The sequence below is a fragment of the Contarinia nasturtii genome, unplaced genomic scaffold, assembly GCF_009176525.2.
Source record: "Contarinia nasturtii isolate CC-2019 unplaced genomic scaffold, AAFC_CNas_1.1 Cnas_scaffold_1371, whole genome shotgun sequence".
NCBI classification, from domain to species: Eukaryota; Metazoa; Arthropoda; class Insecta; order Diptera; family Cecidomyiidae; genus Contarinia; species Contarinia nasturtii.
In genome coordinates this window covers 1639348-1659888 of record NW_022198708.1, presented here as the reverse complement: position 1 = coordinate 1659888, position 20541 = coordinate 1639348, and the positions used below count along the sequence as shown (strand labels likewise).

General features: G+C 33.1%; 4 protein-coding genes across 8 annotated transcripts; 2 read left to right on the top strand and 2 right to left on the bottom strand.

Moving 5' to 3' along the window:
* Positions 1-348: 348 nt before the first annotated feature.
* LOC116345965 (protein zwilch) lies at positions 349-3301 on the bottom strand. The gene is made up of 11 exons (XM_031775800.1): positions 3056-3301; positions 2756-2964; positions 2508-2655; positions 2093-2445; positions 1838-2019; positions 1693-1766; positions 1405-1604; positions 1062-1336; positions 879-1002; positions 679-803; positions 349-604 (listed from the first exon to the last, which is right to left on the bottom strand). Exons 1-11 carry the CDS (start codon positions 3200-3202, stop codon positions 549-551), a joined length of 1893 nt encoding a protein of 630 aa, XP_031631660.1. The 5' UTR covers positions 3203-3301; the 3' UTR covers positions 349-548.
* A 100-nt stretch (positions 3302-3401) lies between these two features.
* Positions 3402-4276, top strand: LOC116345975 (ribosome maturation protein SBDS). Its single transcript, XM_031775821.1, has one exon. The coding sequence runs from the start codon at positions 3469-3471 to the stop codon at positions 4222-4224; it is 756 nt and encodes a 251-aa protein (XP_031631681.1). The 5' UTR covers positions 3402-3468; the 3' UTR covers positions 4225-4276.
* Positions 4277-4459: 183 nt separating this feature from the next.
* On the top strand, positions 4460-8207 carry LOC116345959 (vacuolar protein sorting-associated protein 16 homolog). Its single transcript, XM_031775779.1, has 12 exons — positions 4460-4679; positions 4749-4941; positions 5024-5297; positions 5368-5665; positions 5742-6009; positions 6078-6331; positions 6401-6549; positions 6665-6786; positions 6955-7260; positions 7347-7474; positions 7546-7875; positions 7954-8207. The coding sequence occupies exons 1-12, from the start codon at positions 4621-4623 to the stop codon at positions 8099-8101; spliced, it is 2529 nt and encodes an 842-aa protein (XP_031631639.1). The 5' UTR covers positions 4460-4620; the 3' UTR covers positions 8102-8207.
* Positions 8208-11890: 3683 nt separating this feature from the next.
* On the bottom strand, positions 11891-20353 carry LOC116345968 (probable serine/threonine-protein kinase DDB_G0282963). Of its 5 annotated transcripts, none has more exons than XM_031775810.1 (6): positions 20132-20353; positions 17569-17967; positions 15478-15687; positions 15260-15368; positions 14838-14972; positions 11891-14379 (listed from the first exon to the last, which is right to left on the bottom strand). In XM_031775810.1, exons 2-6 carry the CDS (start codon positions 17666-17668, stop codon positions 13392-13394), a joined length of 1542 nt encoding a protein of 513 aa, XP_031631670.1. In that variant the 5' UTR covers positions 17669-17967; positions 20132-20353; the 3' UTR covers positions 11891-13391. The 5 variants fall into 5 exon arrangements, with proteins under 5 accessions (XP_031631670.1, XP_031631667.1, XP_031631666.1 ...); XM_031775807.1 differs by having other exon boundaries at positions 11891-14382; positions 20054-20352; XM_031775806.1 differs by having other exon boundaries at positions 11891-14382; positions 20132-20352.
* Between the last annotated feature and the right edge of the window lie 188 nt (positions 20354-20541).

Below are 20541 nucleotides of genomic sequence, written 5' to 3'. Positions count from 1 at the left end.
TATAGATTTCATTTGGTTCATTCAATTTTGGTTTGGGAACTCAATGATTTCAAAAAAAAATATCACTATGAGATTTTGGTTATATTTCGTGCATTTTTGGAAATCCGGTATCAGAAGTAAGGAATGACTCCACTTTTGTGCCATCTATTTTTTTTCTTTGCAACACATTTTCAGCATTTTTTTTTTAACAGTGTGAGAACATCCATTAAATGTACCTTTGAGCTGTGTGAGAATTTTATTGGTTTCGCATTATTGTATAAATGTTACTACATGTGTATGTGTTTGCCTATTTTAGTTTGGCATAGAGAAATAACGGTGCAAATGAAATGAAAATGAACAACCAAAAAATCTTAGCATTGACATTTATTGAAAATATTCAATTTTATACGTTTACTTAAAATTCGATTACGTTTCAAATAATAGAGAAATGAATGAGCGCGACAAATATGCATAGACAATTAGATGACAAATGCAAGCCAGTTATATGGTTCAGACTAGGGATATGCTTAAAACGGCTGTTAAAATCAATGTGACCCAAACTCAATCGCTCAGACATTTTCAATTTCCAAATATTGATGAGCGAAATAGATATCGGTTTTTGTTTCTGTAAAGAGAAGACAAACAAAATACCAAATTAAGTAAAAGTCAATTGGTCAATACCACTGTATAATGTCCTACCGTTGTTTTCGATGCATTTAAACACGTGCGGCGGGAAAATCGGATCAGCGCTAAAATAAAATGTGTTTCGAATGATCTTGAATTGATTACGTGATTTTAGGTAAACACGCTGACGATACGGTATGCTGAAAACAAATTATCAAATCAAATTAATTTAATTTATCAATAAATTTGCAATTTACGAATTTGATTCGATTTACCTGTCGATTTTTGTTAAAATTTTCGTATTTGTCACTGGAATCTCACGAAAATCGGTAATCATCTCTTTGAGCACATTAAATGGCACCATTGGCTTACGCAAATCATCGAGGAATGTTGTAAAAACTGCAGATGAAATATTTGTTAGGTCGAAAATAGTAATACATTAAATAGGTCGATCGTACCATTTTCAAGATTTAAATTCAATTTAATCATGATTAAATGCTCCAATATTAAATGAATTCGTCCGAAACGTGCCAAATCTTCTTCAATATTTCGCAAACTAAATTTACTATTCTGGAAACCGACATTCTCCTTCGAATCATTTAAATCCACATTTTCTTCATTCATTTTGTGCATCAATGTCTTTCGTGGTGGTCCACCGCCTAAAGTACCATTCGTTGAAAATTGTGTCTTTAGCGACTTTCGTACATTCAAATCACCATTTGCCAGTGTCAATCTAATTATAATATTTAAAAAAAAAGCGATATCGAGTCAAAACGATTAAAGAAAATAGCATTTATTTACTTTTTATCGACCCGCAAATCTTCCGCTGAACATAGTTTGCCTTCAACAAAAATGTACTCGTAGTCTTTGTTTAATTTTTCCATTCCAATTTCAAGTAAGAGTTCTAGCGGTTCGGTCCCATTTAATCTCGGTATTGCAATGCGATGATCAGATACATCTCGAATTAAATGAGCCAATCTGCTTTGATTTGATGGCATATTCTATGAAAAATAATTTAATTTAAATCACTTTTTTTTTTCAAATAATACGCTTCAGTCAGTAATGATTAACAATATAAAGACTACAAACCACAACATTGATTTTGGCGGCTGATGTGAAAATATACTCGATGGCTTCTTTTAAAGCATTGTACGATGAACATCCTTAAAAAAAAAAATTTTTTGACTGATTTATTTGTGCAAAAACCATAATTCTCTAATTAGGGTATGCTCACCTCTCAGTACATCCCATAGTGCATCAGTGAGTTCACCGCTTTCTCGTACGCTGGCATTTTCGACGATTTTATCGATGCTCGTATTTGGCTTATGATTATTCACATCATCCTCATCAGTGAGACCGATCGATATGGGCTGCGTGAGCATATCATAGATTTCCTGCTTAATCTCCGCAATATCACTAATTTATTGTTAATTTAAACAAAAATCTCTTGAACGGATGATTAAAATGATATTAAATTTTGAATACCAACCTATGGCCCTTGAAGGTCAAGCATTCGGGATCTTTTGTTTCTTTATACGATACAATCGTTTGTTTGATGTTATTTAAAATGTCCAATTGAATCCAAAATTTCTTTGCAATCGATTGCAGATTATTCACCTGAATCGATTGATGTAAAACCATTTTCGATGCGGTCTTTTCATCGTTTAGTATTGATTGTGTCGTTGAACCGTTTACTGGTCGAGATACTTGTAGCATGGCATCATTACCCAAGCGATAATAATTATCAACCATACCTTCAATGGGTCCGTATTGTTTTACCACATAATTTACATGCTGCTTTTGTAATTCCATTAAGTTGATCGGCTCAAAGTTAATAACACCCTAGTAAAGTGCAGCATTTATTATTAAATCCGCGAAGAAAATACAAAAATCATTTCACTTACATTGAATGTCAATATTCCGCGACACCATTTATTTTCCTTCCTTTGTGTTGACAGTAGCATTGTTTTATCGTCGTTTGAACTGCAAATTGCCCAACATTTTGGCGTACTTTCCTTTGGAGACTCGGACAAAATTTTGATAAAGTATGATCTGAAAGAAAAACATTTTTTGGATATTAATATTTCTTTTTTCTGTTTAACATCTATGTTTTCAATTTGGAAAATTCATATATTTTGTATTTATAACTTACTGTGCTTCACACATTGGAATGGGATGAAATCTCTCGTCTTCATCTTTCCATGCATTTTTCTTAACCAATTCATCGCCGAGAGAATCGTTCAGCAAGTCATATTGGCAAGAGTCTTTGAGCGGCGATCCAGTAAGGTCTAGCATGTACGATTCATCTGTATAAGTAGGAGATTTGATTTTCTTGATTTTTTGTGGTGTTGACACTTGCCCCTTTAGTGTATTAGTTAAAAATGAAAATAAAGTATTAAAATGGAATTGTATTTTTTTTTTCACCGATTAAGAAGGTGACATTTTCACTCACTCGTTTATACAGCAAAATGACCTTATCCAATGTGGCTGCATTGGTATTTTCGACAGTTGTAAAATGTTTTATATACGACAATGGTTCAATATAAGAAATATCACAATCATTTATTAATTGTCGAACTTTTGCGTAAAAATTGGCCATTTTAAAGTGTTAAATATGATGGAGTAATAAGTCACCCTTCGTTTGTGATGACAACAAAAAAAAAACCTTTTCTTTAATGCACAAGTTTTGAATAACAAAAACCGTTTACATGAGATCTGTCAATATTAAAAGCGGGAGCACACTAGTGTTGCCATCTTCATTGAATTGCATATATACAATGATCTGTCAAAACGAAAACTAAAACGCATTTACAATTTGAAATTCGTATCGTATACAGTGAGAAAAATTGAGCGACGATTGAAAAGATGTCGAAAATATTTACACCAACAAATCAAATTCGGTTGACGAACGTAGCTGTGGTTCGTATGAAAAAGGGTGGCAAACGTTTTGAAATTGCTTGCTACAAAAATAAAGTGCTATCATGGCGCAAAAATATTGAAAAAGATATCGATGAAGTGTTACAAATTCATTCGGTATTCACAAATGTGTCAAAAGGAGCGGTGGCCAAAAAGGAAGATCTGGTGCAAGCATTTCAAACCGACAAAATCACCGAAATTTGCAAGGAAATTCTGATGAAGGGCGAACTACAGGTATCGGAAAAAGAACGACAAACAGAACTATCGGCATTGTTCAAGGAAATTGCAACAAATGTGGCCGATAAATGTGTGGATCGTGAAACAAAACGACCATATTCAGTGTCATTGATCGAAAAGGCCATGAAAGACATTCATTATTCGGTGAAGCTGAATAAAAATGCAAAACAACAGGTGCTTGAAGTTATTGGTTTGTTGAAAGCAAATCTTCCGATTGAACGGGCCCACATGCGAATTCAAGTCACCGTTGGTTCGACAAAAGAAGCAAAACAAATCATCGACAAATTGAAACCATTGTGCGCATCAATTGAACACGATGATTGGGACACCGGTTGCACCAGTCTCATCTGTCTTATTGATCCCGGCCAATTCAAAACCATCGATGAATTGATTCGTAAAGAAACTAAAGGAAACGGTCGCTTGGAATTGCTCGACCTAAAAGAAGTTGTTGAAGAAGAAATTCTATAAATTTTTTATTACTATTTTTTTCTCTCTTTTTTTATCGAATAAAATTTATTTAAACATCGAAAAAAATTGCGTTTTTTTCCTTTCCTCGCACACCTCTCAATGGAAAAACATTTGAGCAATGACAATTTCATCACTCACATCAATTTCACATGTAAACAATGTATGCGCAATGTATTTTATTGAGCACTTGACATTCAATGTGAATATGAGTATTTTGACATTTGTATTGGTGTGCTGTCAAATATTTTTAATGTTTATCATCAATTTAGTTTAGGTGTTTTGCTTTTCATTCAGTCAAACATAAAAAGTGACGAGAAAAAATAACAAATTTGACTGATTGGAAGAGTTTGTGATAAATTTATGCTCGTGGAATTTCGATCGAAATTTTAAATAAAAATGCCGATTTTATCGACGACATGTGATTGGTTCATTTTGCGACCAGGAATCACATATCGGTAATTTTCTACTGAAAACTTTCACAAATTCATCTGATAATAACAAATTTCTTGAAAAAAATTTCTTAGAAAAAGTGAACTATACACAATGCAATGGGCTGCTGACACTGAATTGTATCAAATGCAAGTTGTTGCAGCTCCTTATGGCGGTCCGATGGCTATTGTACGTGATTCAAAGGAATTTATCAAAGTGGGCGGTTCGACAGTTAAGCCAACAATTAGAATATTCACAGCATCCGGTCTTCTGTTGGCATCAATTAATGTAAGAATTACGAACCATTTTCTTTTGCATACAAATGAAAAATCAATTTGCTGTTTTTTCAACCTTATAATCGAATTTCTAGTGGAACAGTGGCAATCTTTTGACAATAGGTTGGTCAGATGCCGAAGAGTTACTTTGTGTACAAGACGATGGGCTCGTTCTAATTTACAATATGTTTGGCCAATATCAGCATACATTTAGCATGGGACAAGAAGCCAAAGATACAAAAGTCATCGATGCCAAAATATTTGCATCAAATTCAGGGACAGGCGTTGCTGTAATGACCACCAATTATCGTATATTCCTTATAAATAGTATAAAAGAGCCGAAAAATCGACAATTGCCCGAAATGCCAAGTGAATATCATCACCCATACGTTCGATTAAGACTAATTTTGATAGAACGTTTGATTTGATTTATTTACAGAATCGATACTCGATCCAACGTGTTGGGCCATTATCAATGAAGATCGAAATACATGCAGTTTGGTTGCACGTGAACATGAATTGTTCAAATTAAGCCAGGGATATAGTGTGTGTTCCGTACAAACGGTATCCATTGAAAATGAATTTAAAAGTATTGTCGCAATGTCCGTTTCGTATAATCATCGATTTTTGGCATTGTATACAAATAACGGCATCGTTTGGATGGGAACATCTGATTTGCAAACAAAATACTGTGAATTTAAAACAAATCAATCTGAAAAACCAAAACAAATTGAATGGTGATTGTGCTTCATTTGTTTTACGATAGATACGATCATTTTTATGGATCATTTTTTTTTCGTTGTTTGAACACAGGATACTCGATTCCGAAAATTATTCGCAAGCTGATGCCATTGTAATTGCCTATCCGTCATTGTTACTGGTTGTGACTGTTGCTGGTGATTCCAATATGTACAGCTATGATTCGGTGCCGTTTCTCATACCAGAAATGGATTGTGTACGAATATTGAATAATAGTGAACATGAAATGCTTCAAAAAGTTCCGACCTGTGTGAATAACATATTTGCGATAAACAGTCAAAAGCCGTCGTCCTATTTATTCGGAGCATATCAAAAATATGAGGTTCGACTTTCTACTCAGTGCGCACATAATGTTGGTATTGATTCTATAATTGGTTACCATTTTAATAGGAGAAAAGTCATCAATCCGACGAATATTTGGGTCTGATTAAAAATAAACTCGAAGAATCGGTGAATGAATGCATCGAAGCGGCCAGCTATGAATTTGACACAAATACTCAGAAGAGCTTGATTCGAGCTGCATACTTTGGCAAAGCATTTATTGCCAGCCATAATCCAGATAAATATATTGAAACATGTCGCGTTTTACGCGTTTTGAATGCCTTACGAGATACAAAAATCGGAATACCTTTAACATATGCACAGTAAATTTGATCATGAATTTTTGTTGTTGAATGGGAATAATGCTATGATTTTAATTATTCTTTGTCTAGGTTTAATCGATTGAAGCCACATGTTGTGTTGGATCGATTGGTGTTTCGCAAACATTATGGTTTGGCCATTCAAATAGCAAAACATTTAAAATTGCCGGAATCACGAATTTTGGAACATTGGGCCTTTCACAAAGTCACTTATGATAAAAGTAAATTTATTTTGAACAAATCATGAATTAAACCTTTTCATGCATGCCGCAGCTATTTATTTTATTTTAAATGAAAAAAAAAACCAAAATAAATATTTTCTTTTCTTATAAATAGATGATGAGGATGTAGCACGAAAAATATCCGAAAAATTGAAATTGGCCGGCGCTCAAGGCATTTCATTTTGTAATATTGCAAAAAAGGCACAAGAACTGGGCCGAAAAAATTTAGCGATAAAGGTATATATTGTCAACTAGATAGTTTAGCTCATCTGGATGGCGTTGAAATGGAGCGACAACAATAGTAGTGATTGTTATAGGCATAAAACTCATCACTATAACAATCACTTCTACTGTTTGACAAATATATTGCTGTTCACTACATTTTGTTTTTCATTAAATTCCTAGTTATTGGAGATGGAATCGAAGAGTAGCTTGCAAGTACCGTTGCTACTTAAACTCGGCGAAAGTAAACGCGCTTTAATGAGTGCTACAAAATCGGGCGATACAGATTTAATTTATACGGTTTTGTTACAATTAAAAGAGACAACGCAATTGGCTGATTTCCAAATGATTGTTCGAACATTTCCAACTGCACAGAATTTGTATAAGAAATATTGCAATTTAAATAGCAAAACTGCATTGCAAGAAATATTCAATCAAGAAGATGATTTTGTGGCCCAAGCTGAATATGCGCTTCGTGAAGACATCTCGGTAAATGGATAACTTATTGATAGATTATCAATTGAAAAATACAAAACAGCAATGTTTCATTGTTTTTTTTTCTCTCCCCTGAACAGTCCTCGAACTTTGAATTACCTTTGTTGACGGCATCGGTTGCTTATAAGAAAGCTCATAAAGATATTGAAGCAGAATTGTGCGAAGATTCTCGCAAATTGTTAAAGGATCAAAAAACATTTGCAGACAAGTACATAAACTGAGCATTATGACAAGAACTAATTTAAAATCGAAAATGTTTTTTTTTTCACTCTCACTAAGATATACATTGTCACGGTCACAATCATTCTATGGTATGCCTGTACATGAGACGATAAAGATGTTGCTGAAATTGGGCGATTTGAAAAATGCTGAAAAGAAGAAAACCGAGTATAAAGTGCCTGATAAGCGCTTCTGGTGGCTACGAATTCAAGTGCTATCAGAAACATTCCAGTGGGATGAATTGGAAAAATTTTCCAAAGCAAAGAAGAGTCCCATCGGTTATGAGCCATTCGTTGAAGTTTGCTTAAAGCAGCACAATATTGAAGAAGTCAAAAAATACCTACCCAAGTGTCGTAACGATAAAAAAATTAAATGGTACATTCGTGCCGGGTTAGTATTGTTACTGATAACATGTTTCGTGGACTATTTTCTTAAAATGTAATTCAAAATGTAATATATTTTCAATAGATTGGCAGAGGAAGCGGCCCAGGCCAGTTTTGAACAACGTGATCTAAACAGCCTTTATACGGTGCATATGAATGCCACGAAAAATAATGATCGAGCACTTGTAGCCAAAGTGGAAAATTTCATTGAAAAACTCTCGGAAAAGCGATAGGACCGCAAATTTGACCAAAATACATGCTTCAAATATGGGTTTCAAATTTATTATTAAACACTTTCTACTGTCATGGACATGTCAATAAAAAAAAACAATTATATTATATATAAATTTATTATTTTTTGTGTCCACACTAATTGTAAAAAAAAACTTAGTTTAATTTTGTTTTGTCTCATAATGAGACTAGGAGGTTGAATTTCGATCAAAATGTTACAAATTGTGCGAATTATTTACATTTTATGCGAAATGATTTGCAAGGAGTGCCTGAAAAAATTCGAAAAAATTTCATGACATTCCATCGAATAGTTTATGAGATAAAGTCATTTGAACTGTGCAACCTCTAATTTAAAAAAAAAAATAAAATGTCTTACATCCGTAAGATGAACTTTTCCGCACTGTGATCCACGACATGCATTTATTACAAATCTTTTACTCAAATAATTCACGAGAAAACTAAATCTGACATAAGTTTTAGATAAAAATAATTTTCGAAGCACTTTTCTTACAAAAACTACTAAAGATGGGAATTTTTGTATCGGAGCCATGCCTATATGATATCGTAATCATGTGAAAATTTGCAGAGGTTATTTTTTTCACAAAAAGTTAACATTCTGAAAGTTTGAAGAAATTTCAATGCATATTAAGAGCGAAAAATCCAAAATTTTGTTCGGGAGGTGCCCCTAATATTCGTTGAAATGTCTTCAAACTCTCGGAATGGTATTTATGTGTGATAAAAATAACCTGTGCAAAGTTTCAGCTCATTACGATATCATACAGGCATGGCTTCCATACAAAAATCCAAATTTTTTGAATTTTTCGTATAAGAAGTGTGTCGAAAATGAATTGTATCGCAAAACTAACGTCATATTCGGTTTCCTCGTACCCAAAAACCCCCCAATACACATTTTTGAGTGTTTAAGAATACATTAAATATCACTTTTGGAAGAAAAATTGAATTTTTCCCATGGATGGACATGGGCATCACACCAGACATGACACTTTACCCTGTCAACCAAAGTCGCTCAAAATGTAATGGTTTCTATTCCTCGGCACCCCCAATCATCCTGTGAAGTCAGATTTTGAATTACTTTTCTTGTTTGAAAGTTATCGTGTTAACAAATTTTTGCGTACAGGGTACAGCGTACAGGGTACAGGGTACAGGGTACAGGGTACGTACATACATTCGGACATCGAAAAAACGCTAGATTCGTGTTCCCTGGCCCCAAAAACACCCAGAAAACACATTTTTTATGGGTGTTAATTTTTCGACCGATTCCAATACTTTACCTTACACACTAGGTGTGTGCGGAAAAGTAAAACATGGAAAAAACAGAAATTCGTGCAGTGATCAAGTATCAATTTTTGAAAGGGTTAAAGCCGCAAGAAATCATAGATGACTTCCAGAAAACTTTTGGCCGGGTCGTCTTAAGGTGACTACACCACAAAACATCAAAGCGATGACCAAATTGGAACAACTGGGCTACGAATTCGTTTTCCACCCACCGTATTCTCCAGATCTAGCCCCCAGCGACTATTATTGGAAAACGCTGGACTAAGTGTATCGAGCTAAATGGAGACTATGTTGAAGAATAAAATAAAATTTTGCCAAAATTCAAGTTCTTTCATTTCCATTCCGGATCATTATCAAACCACGTTGTAGAGTGTAAATATTTGATGCTGTTTTTAAAGAATCCTTCGCCATTTCAATAATGATCATTAACTCATCGAGAGATGACATGTAGAACAATCAGAAACTGCACTCGTTTATTAATGTAGAAACAGCATTCTAGAATGTTCCTCTTTTCAACACCTGATGAGAAAGAATAATAAATGCTCCTCTGCGACTGTTTAAATAGAAATAGTCTGTTACAATAAATGTACATTTTATTTATTTACAATTTTTGAACCATTTTGGACACAAAACAGAGAAGTGATACAGAGAGAGTATAGGTTTGTTATTTGGAAAAAATTGAAATTAAGAAGCTTGCATTCGTTCATTTAAATTATGCAATTTAATTTTGGGAGGGCATAAAATGGTTTTCATCATTTTTGTTTTTCAAATTCACATCAGCTCAACGTATTGTTTCGGTAAAATTGAACATATTTTAATTACAGCCAATAACAAAAACATTTAGCGTTTTTTGTTCGTTAATAATTTTCTAGATGCTAGACACATTTGGGCGTAGATAAATTTTTTCGGAAAATAAAAGGTAAGGGCGAAAAAAAAAATTCGAGAGAGAAATGAGAAATGAATATAATCACAACGTGAGTGGATTAAGTGGTTGCACATTAATTCTAACCTTTTGTTGTGTGTATATCATTTGGTTTTTTTTTTTTTTTTTGATAATTTTTGCTAAGACTTCTTATTTTTTATCATTTATCTACACGAGAAAAAAAAAATGAAAATCGGTAGCTAGTGAAATGTTTTCTTTATATACTTTTTATAATTTAATTAAACATTCCATTTAACAAATATTATCCTTTTTTACTAATAGGAATTGTGGCGTCAAGCGAATGCACATGGTGCATTGCTAAATACAAATGCCGACATTTAAAATCAAATAACATTTACAATAGCATGAAATGTAAAAATGTGTTTTTGTAGTAGTTTTTTTTTGTTTCGCTTCAAAATGTTCTATAAATTAGTTAATATATTGTAACAAGAGCTGGTATTGAGTGATTTTAAAGCGTTTTTTGAACGGTTTTCTTCTAATGAGAATGCTAGAAGAATACATGTTTTGAAATGTATAAACGGAAGAATAAGAAATAAGTTGCAGAGTATTGCTCAGCGCTGCTGCCATCCAAAGCATATTAAAATATCTTGCTGAGGATGCGTCGTCCGTCGCATGCGAACGTACGTAGCAGTTTATACATCACAGCGAACAAGAATGAATCCATTGTTCTCTTCACGATTATGTGACTCAAAACATTCAAACGGTTGAATAGAGAACAATGTATGTATTGTTGTTCGCTTTGATGTATAAACTGCTACGTACCTTCGCATGCGACGGACGACGCATTCTCAGCAAGATATTTAAATATGCTCTGGATGGCAGCAGCGCTGAGCAATACTCTGATAAGTTGGCTTGAGACTGTTGTCGGCAATTTCATATGGATCAATTGATTTTTCGCTAAGATCCGGGTGGCAGCGGTTGGCCGCCACACATACACCGACAATAATCTCATTGGCATATTGGTTTTATATTTTGGTTTGCAAATATTCATGTCAAAGCAGTATATTATTTGGTTTTACTGTGAATTACTATTCAAAATGTTATTGACCAAATAAATGTAATCAAAAAGAATATAGTTTGGGATTTTTTTTTTTTGAAGATATAGTTCTTTGTTTGAATTAGATTGAGTTTTCATTTTCACAATCCTTGTATGCATTCAACAATAAATGAACAGCATTTGACATAAAAAAGAAAGATCTATTTTTAAAAAACCACAATCAAATGTAATTGTATTTGGTTTGTGTTTTTTTTCTTCTTCCCTTATTTGGCTGACAAAAATAAATGGCATCGAACTGAATCATTCATGATATTGTGTCAATATATTCTCTTCGTTTGATTTCGTCATAAGGTTCATTAGTTTTTTGTTGTCTCTTATTTCTTCAAAGCAACAATTAACAATTATAAATCAAAGTTTCAATTTTATTTACTATTCACCTTTTTGTAATGTGTTGATTCTTTTGTCATTATTTTTTTTACTGTAATTATAATTGTTTGTTCTGCAGAAATTTTATCATTTAATTTAAATGATTTTAATTATGTGAACAATTGCGTGTTTAATTTCATTTTTCATTTATTTTATAGATAATAATATTTTCAATAAAATTCTCTAAATAATTTAATGACTAGAAAAATGTTATCTCATAATCACCACAAAAATCTTCTTCTTACACATTTTTATCATCATTTCTCCTTCGTTCCGTGCAAATATTGGATTGGTTGCTGCTAATATAACACATAATATCCTTTTCTAAAGGATATATAAAAAAAATGTTTTCTGTATACATAATTTCGGTTTCTGTTTAGTTGGCTGCTGTGATGCTCAAACACTTCACTATAGTGCTAAGCACATGTTTGAAATTTAAACACACTTAAAATGGTATTATATATATCAGCGGATTGAATTATATGTTTGGAAAAATGGTTTGGAAATTGATTTAAGCTTTTACATCATCTTCTATGCTCATCTAATAATGTGTGCCTCACAAATAAAAAGTTTTTCGATCAACTGCGAATAAAAAGAATTTAAAAAAAAATTCGAAATTTCGAATGAAATTAAAATCGGAACAATAAACAATATCCTATTGAATGCCATTCGCGGTCCATTCAAAATATAACTACATATCCTTGTGTTTTTTTTCTCCTCCTTCTCTCAATTAATAAATAATTTTAAGCTGCTTCGCAAAACAGCTCAAATCACAAAATTTGAATTAAATAGAATTGTCTTAAGTGCATGATTCTTTGAAAGTTTAATTTGTCTATTCAATTTGCCTAGTTTTTAAGCAAAAGAAGAAAGAAAAAATTCTTCTAGTGCAATGAAACAAATTTCAGTTTTGTTGAAATTATATAACTCTGAAATGTAATTTCACAAAATTTAGATAAGCATTTCTGTTCCTATGTATAGAACGAATAGAGTAAAAATGTATGTTTCAAAGAATTAGTACTTTCAATCAAAACTTTACATTAATTTCATCATCAAAAAAAACATTAGATTCTATTATTTCTACGCAGCAATTTTGTGCTTAAATTTGTGTTCGTTCGTTTTGGTTTTGTTCAGTTGTATTTTACTAGGACCTACGTGTATTATCGCATTTACAAATTTTCATCATTTTTTTTTCTTTTCTCTTTAAATTACAAATAGATATGAAAACATTTTTTTTCTTCTTCTTCTAAACACTAACCCAAAATACACGTTTGCGAATGTAAGTGATTAATTATAATAATTCATACGCAACTCACGTCAGTGTTTTGTTTGTGTTGTTGTTTCTTTTTTTGTTGATTTTTCTTTTAAATGTACTGCATCATGTAACTTTCGTTTTTCATTTTAATAGTACGCAGACATCATCACATTAATAATAGTGGCTTAAAGCTTGACAGATACTTATATAACATCGGCGCAGGATGTGTGAACACAGAGAAAGAGATTTAAATGTGTGTTGTTGTTGTTTTTTTTCTTCTAGCTGTTCGACATTGTGTTTCATTCATTTCTCCTTTTTGCTTAAAATTTCGTTTCGTTTTGGTTCTCATTTACGCAAAAGAAGCGTTTTTAATATAGGCTAAGTGTTTTCAGTCAATGAGCCATCGACGGTGATTGAATTGGCATGAAGCCCACCATTGTTCAGATTCGGACTGGATGAATTGTTGTTATTTTTTGTGTTGCCTATGCTTATTGCGGCGGTGCCATTAAATGTTTTATTCAATGGACTGATTGGGGTAAGCGGTAGTGAGTTTTCGTTGTTGTTGTTGTTGTTATTTATATTACAATTATTATTACTATTCGCATTGTTTGCATTCGATGCGGGCGTATGATTTGGTGAAATTTGAGGTGTTAGTTGTGTGTGTTGCTTTGGTGATGTAGCTGGAGTTAAAATACCTAAATTAACAAGACTAGGAAGATTCATTTTAGTGCCATTGCCATTTGTGTCATCGGCATTCGATTGGTTTTGTATGGCGGTTGTTGTTGTCACAATAATATTACCATTGCTTGTACCATTTGCCGCACTGTTACTCGTTATGATTAAATTTTTGCCAGATGTTTTGGTGCCAACTAAAACACCATCAAAACAATCTGTATTCAGTTTGACCAATTTATTTGGATTGTGAGTGGATAGCAGTGCATGGCTGTTATTTGGAGGACTTGATACAGCCAATGAATTAACGGCTATTAAATTGGTAGTCGGTGGTGTTGTTTTTAATGTAATTTGATTTGATTGTGTTATGGACTGGGTGAAGGTTGGCGATACATTTATGTTTGCCGTAACTGTCGCCGCTGCCATCGTTACCGTCGACAATGTTGTTGTATTACCGGGCATGCTTCCATTGGCACTGCTATTTGGTGATAATTGACTTTGGCTGCTAAAATTATTGTTGCCGCCATTCGAAGCACTCGATGGACTATGTGGCCTTGTCACATTGCTACTATTATTGTTATTATTATTCAATGCCTCCGTCGATGTCGTATTATGTACCACCATTGAATGATTCTTAAGACCTTGTGATGTTTTATAACTCTTTCCGCAATAGCATTTGAATCCTTTTCTCACTCTACTTCGCAATTGTAAATGTGATTTTGGTGCGACATTGTTCGATGTTTGTGGTTTATTTCGGTTCAAGTTCATATGCAATTGAATGCATTTCATTTTGTGCGCAAAACACATTTTTGGAATATTCATTTTTGATGCATTTTGGACAACGAATGCGCACGATGAAAAGAAAAAGAAAAAAAAAACAGAATCATAAGTCAAATTGTCGAATGGTTTAGTTATTTAAGTGAAAAATAACCATTCCAAACGAAAGAAAAACAAACAAACACATATTTTTGATTTTAAATGTCAGTTCTTTTTCATTTTCAACTAATTTGAACGATACGATTAATACTATATTACTATCATTATTGAAGTGTTTTTTCTAAAAAAAAAAAAAATGTTTTTTTTTGGCATGTTTCTTTGTATCTCTTTTTTTTCTTCGTTTTTCAGGTTGATATGCAACAATTGGCTACTTACTTTCCCTCTTTTTTGTGGCCATTTTTGGAATGATACTTGATGCCATTTACATTCTTGTATCGCTTTTTGCACCCAGGCACTGGACATGCAAATGGTTTTTCATTCGATGCACTATTCCCCGCCGTGCCAGAGTGTCTATAATTGTGAGGAATAAAATAGAGCCGAATTCAAATGCGGAAAAATAATTGCATCAAAAAATTGTTTGTGTATAAGATTTGTAAGTGCTTGTACTGTGAAATTGAAAACGACGCGATGACGACATCGACAAAATCATACGAACGAAAAAAAAAGATTAATATTTGTGTGTTTTGCATGTGGGAAATCACGCAAACTCGACTTTTCATAAAATGCTATAAGGATATCGCATTGCATTTATGATCATGACATAGGCATTTAGAAACGATCAACAAATTGTTATTAACCTGCTGCCATAACGCATTATAAACTCCGAACTAAACTCTTCGGTCGTCCAAGAGTCATTCGAATTTTCCGATTCCGATACTATCATTTCTTCATCGTCTATTTCACTACCTGCAAATAAAAAACAAAAAAAAAACTCAAATAAATAAACCGAGGAACCAGTAAGTTTGTATGCTTGCATTGATTTTGATGTGGTTACGATTGAAAATTAGAAACAAACCTGTTGGTGTGGTACTTCGATTTGATGATGACATGCTATAGCTGTGATGTTTAATAGCTAATTTTCGCTTTAAATCACTGGCACCCGTGGAATTGTTTATGAATGGGCCTTCCTTGCGCGCTGCATCAGTTATGAACCTTAGCACATAGCTCAATGGAAGACATGCCGGCTGTGATTGCTCCTTTTGTTCAACAACATGCGGATCATAGTCTATTTTAATATCAAATGAATTATAAATAATTGAATTGTTTTTTTTTTTCACCTCATCAATCAATCAACATATACCGAATTTAGGTGGATTTTGGATAACTAAATAGTAAATTAGAAATTACAAAAAAAAAAATAATAATTTAGAAACATTGAGTTTTCAATGTGTTCGGACAAGATCGGACGTCTGAGCTACGAAAATCCCATTTTCACTCACTCACGCAGTATCAAATCAACACATACACATATATACAGCAAATGTATTTAAGAGAGATGCGGAAAAATCAATAAACACCAAGCAATCATGGATATTTCCTTTTTTGGGCGATTATTTGCTTCATTCAATTTAAATGGTTGAATTTCACATCGAATAGATGCGCTATTTTTAGAAGAATCCGAATAGAAAAAGTTATGATAATTCTCTCTGCTGTATGTTGTTTGTCTTGACACATTCTAAGTGACATGTGTTCTGTAACCGAAATAAAAAAAAATTGTAACGTGTCAGCTGATCACATGAATTATTATTTATCAAATGGCAAGGCAATGTACGGTTTCATTCCAATCATGTCCCGCATTTTAGTTTAAGTATTTATTGCATATTTTGTGATGTATATTGTCTAACAAATAAGTGACTTGTTATTTTAATTTTATTCATAAATGAATATATCAAATGTTGATGCGATATGCATTATTTCGTTTCATTTCATTCAATACTTTACGCATGATTAAATATTCATTTCGAATTTGTATGCGTGTGTCTCTGATAAGCAAGAGTTATTATCGATTTTATGATACGGGCCACACAAATTGTGGTACTGGACACCGACAATCATAATGCAGGACAGTGAAATCTGTAGCAAACAAACAAAAACTTATAAATGCAACCAGATTGCCAACTGATTTACTTCGGCCATTATCACATTTCACTCTAAACTATTCGATTGAATATTTTTTACACAGATACACACGGACACGGGCGCGCGCGCGCTTTCACCCTCTTGCATTCGCTCAATTCCAATTTGAATGTTGATAAAAATGTGCTATAATTTCATTAAATCGAATTGATGTACAAGGCACAGACGCGATCAATACACATCTATTTATGTAACATAATAACACAGAAAAAGCAGTGAAACCTTGAAACGTATATACAATTTAAATGAAGCTGATTTTTTTGAATAAAAAGGCTGTAAAACACTTGTTTAGCACAAAAAAAAAAAACTTTAATTAATAGAGATTTTATTTCTGTTTTCAATTTCACGTTGTCTAAACATCAATTCATTTAAGATATTTGAGGGAGAGGGGCGACGACAGAAACATAATCATATAAACAAAATAGAACCCGATTCTAATGTCATTGCATCGATGAACGGCCAGATAAAAATGAATGAAATCCCACAGCAAATATGTGACACACTCATATGTGTAGACAGACGACTACATCATAATCAAGAAAATTGAGAGACAAAAATAATACAATCTAAAAAGCAGAAATTAATCTGCACAGAAGAACGCGATTGAGAATGGCAAATATGACATCGGTCGATGGTGTGAATATAATATACATCAGTGCATACAAATGATTGCTTTGTGTAACTGTTTTTGATGGGCGATCACCATCATTCGTAACATGAACATTTGTTATTATTGTCTCACAAACTTTATGCATGTTTTCATTCGAGCCGAACGGTTCGATGTTGTTCGCTTATTCACACACTCCGTTGCCGATTCGCCAATATCAAATGAACATTTGAATTGTGAATTTCAACAAACAAACAAAAAAAAAATCGAAATTCTATGACACAAAAAAAAAGAAACCAAAACACATAAAACATTACACTAAAAACTAAACTATTGTCAAAAAAGACAATAATTGACACTTACCGATGTGTATATTTTCGATGTGAGTGATTAATTCACCCAATGAATCAAATTTTATTCCGCACCCATTGAATTTACAAATATTAATGAGAAACACAGCCATTTCACACACAAGTAGATTTATCAAAAAAGCAACAACTTATTATTGTGTGTGCAATAAAAATGAAAACACAATATCTCTCTCTTTAAAAACACACGGGTGTTCGGTGTTCGGTTGTTTTAGCGGTGTGTTGCTCTTCTTCTGTTCTCGCACACAGATTTGTCGGAGTCGCGGGGCCGCTATCTCTCACCTTCTTTTATTCACTACAGAATAGTCGCCTTGTGATAATGCGAATTGCTCTCAAATTCGAAGCAAACGAACCCAAAACCGAATATAATGAGCCAAAAGGAGATACGCGCTCTCTGAGGGAGAAAAATGTACACGAACCGAGCGTATAATATAAGAGAAGACAAGTGAAAAATAACAAAAACAAAAATAAATAAAACAAAACAAAAAATAAAAATAAAATAAAACGAAGAGAAAAATATCAACGAATAATATACACCACTTCAACAGTTACTCTAGACTTTTTTTTACGTTTAAGCGTTTTATTTTAGTTTGTGAACACACTGTGCTGTTTGCCACTTCTTCTTCAATATCTTCTATCGTGTGTGTATTTTTCTTTTCTTTTTTTAGATAGTGAATTATATTTGGTTTCGCTGGTTCATGAAAATAGTACAAATACACAAGCAGACTACACGAGAGTAAGAGAGATAGAGTATTAGCGGTAGCAACAGAAGCAGCACAGCAGTAACAACGGCAGCAATTTTTGATTCAAGTTCTTTGGCTCACTGTAACACACAATCCACAGTATACTAGACCAACAATTGAAATTACTGCTTTTTCTATCGTGCTTTAAGCACTCTCTCGGTACGGTCTACATGAAAAACCATTTGACTATGTGTTTAAATCTATATATGTGTACAGAGAGTATTTTTATAAATGTGTTATATGCTTATGCGCCTGTTATGTACTCTCTATCTCACTCTCTATCGTTTAATCAAGAGATCGATTGCTGTATTACACGCTCGTACTGTTCAAACTGCATGTCATGGTATTTGTGCAATATGCAAAGCTGAAACGGCAGCAAAGACGGCTACGGATGGCCAAAATCATCCGTTGGTCCAATAAATCAACAACAACAACAACAGCAACAACAAAAAACGTTCATCAATAGACGGTTTTTTGTGTGTGTCTCTTTTTTTGGGGGATTCCAATAAGCATCTTATGTGCTCAAAAACCAAAAGTAATGGCATTACGACAAATGGCCCAAAAACAGAAACAAAAATCCATTTCAAATGGTCTAGTAAAAACAATATGTCAATAATCACGCACACACTCCATTATGGTAAATATATAACCATGTACATAGTTATATATAAAGCATTTTATTGTTCTTTGCAATGCGCAAATGTATCAAATGTGCATTCGAATTCGATGATGTTCGTTCGTTCGTGATTGTATTCGTGTGCGCGCCACAACATTCCTCTATAGATAAATATTCGCTTTATATATGGATATGGTAATTTTTATATAAGTATATATATATATATTGTGGAATTCTGCATTGTGACACTTTAACATTGTATCAAATGCGAATCAAATGGAAATGTGTGGCAACCAATCGAATGCGCTTTTGTATGAGTACCGTTGGCTTGAGGACAGCGATTACGTTAAATGCGAATAGATATACCGTTGGATTTGTGTGATGATGACGACATACATGCAAACGCATAAACAATATTGCGATTGTGTCTCTATGTGTGTTTATGTATCGATGTTTGTGTGTACATGACTATTTACTATGGGGAATATTATGTAATGCTATTTTTACCAATACTCACACAATGTTCATGCATTCGCATCGCAAACTCAATCGATCTGTGATCAGAATTTGCCCTACAGATTTAATTCAATTATGTCAATAACCAATTCGAATTTACCGCTGAAGAGAAAATCGATAATTCAATAGCAACATCATAAAATCCAATTGGAATTTATGTGGAACGATGATGACAACAACAATAACAACAGCAACTGAATAAAAAGCTGCTCATTTTTGGACTCTGCCTTTGATTTGTATATAACATTTAACGCACACAGTTGAATCAGTTATTTTTATCAATTATGTAATTGTGTCGATGGAAATGTTCTATAGACATTTTGGTTCGCACACACATCTAACGCACCATGATTTATAGATATACATAACATATATTTTATATTTGCTGTTTGTCTTTTCAATTTGTTTGCTTCTTTCAACTTTTCAATATCGAATCGAAAAAAAATTTGTTCTCTATTTGTCCCCGTTTATTACAATTATATAGCTTTTTTTTATATATATATGTATGTTTACAAAAGAAGTGGCGCCAGCTGGTGAAAATGAATCCGAATTATATTGTAAATATTTGATGAATTGGAAATTGAAATATGGATGTATTAATATACCGAATTCGAGTAAGAATAAAAAAAACGTAATTTTTTTTGTTGTTTTGTACGGGTTAATTTTCAACGTAGTTCACTCACTAAATTTGATGTTGTTGCCGTTCTTGCGATTAATCAAATGAACTATATCACCAATTATGCAACGCAACACAAATTTACAGCCACAAGTGTGATGGAACTATTTTGTATGATGGTTACTAATGTCGGTCGATAATGTCATGTGACGTGAACGTGATAAAATAGATTTGTTATGAATTTCTTATTCGTTTCGTATAAATTGTGTGTCTCCAAGCAGTATGGTTTATATAACACATACGCAAATACTGCTGGATTTCGAAAATCAATATCTGCAGCATGCGCAGCGCCATCTTGATTCTGATATGTTGGCAACTGCAATTCGAAACATCTGTTAACCCAGATTATTATTTTGACATTGAATTGATTGTCGTAAAAATTGTGCACATTTCATTTGATTTTAAAAAAAACTGTTT

What these genes read in the sequence shown, in the direction of transcription:
- LOC116345965 (XM_031775800.1), bottom strand. Translation starts at nt 3,202, where the DNA reads ATGGCCAATTTTTACGCAAAAGTTCGACAATTAATAAATGATTGTGAT. An exon ending in ACTATGGGATGTACTGAGAG is followed by an intron (nt 1,767 to 1,837) that starts GTGAGCATACCC and finishes TTTTTTTTTAAG; the next exon opens with GATGTTCATCGTACAATGCT. An exon ending in CCGCCAAAATCAATGTTGTG is followed by an intron (nt 1,605 to 1,692) that starts GTTTGTAGTCTT and finishes TATTTTTCATAG; the next exon opens with AATATGCCATCAAATCAAAG.
- LOC116345975 (XM_031775821.1), top strand. Translation starts at nt 3,469, where the DNA reads ATGTCGAAAATATTTACACCAACAAATCAAATTCGGTTGACGAACGTA.
- LOC116345968 (XM_031775807.1), bottom strand. Translation starts at nt 17,668, where the DNA reads ATGGCTGTGTTTCTCATTAATATTTGTAAATTCAATGGGTGCGGAATA. An exon ending in TCGAAGTACCACACCAACAG is followed by an intron (nt 15,369 to 15,477) that starts GTTTGTTTCTAA and finishes TTTTATTTGCAG; the next exon opens with GTAGTGAAATAGACGATGAA. An exon ending in GGCCACAAAAAAGAGGGAAA is followed by an intron (nt 14,383 to 14,837) that starts GTAAGTAGCCAA and finishes ACAATTGCGAAG; the next exon opens with TAGAGTGAGAAAAGGATTCA.
- LOC116345959 (XM_031775779.1), top strand. Translation starts at nt 4,621, where the DNA reads ATGCCGATTTTATCGACGACATGTGATTGGTTCATTTTGCGACCAGGA. An exon ending in ACAATTGCCCGAAATGCCAA is followed by an intron (nt 5,298 to 5,367) that starts GTGAATATCATC and finishes ATTTATTTACAG; the next exon opens with AATCGATACTCGATCCAACG. An exon ending in GAAAAAATTTAGCGATAAAG is followed by an intron (nt 6,787 to 6,954) that starts GTATATATTGTC and finishes TTAAATTCCTAG; the next exon opens with TTATTGGAGATGGAATCGAA.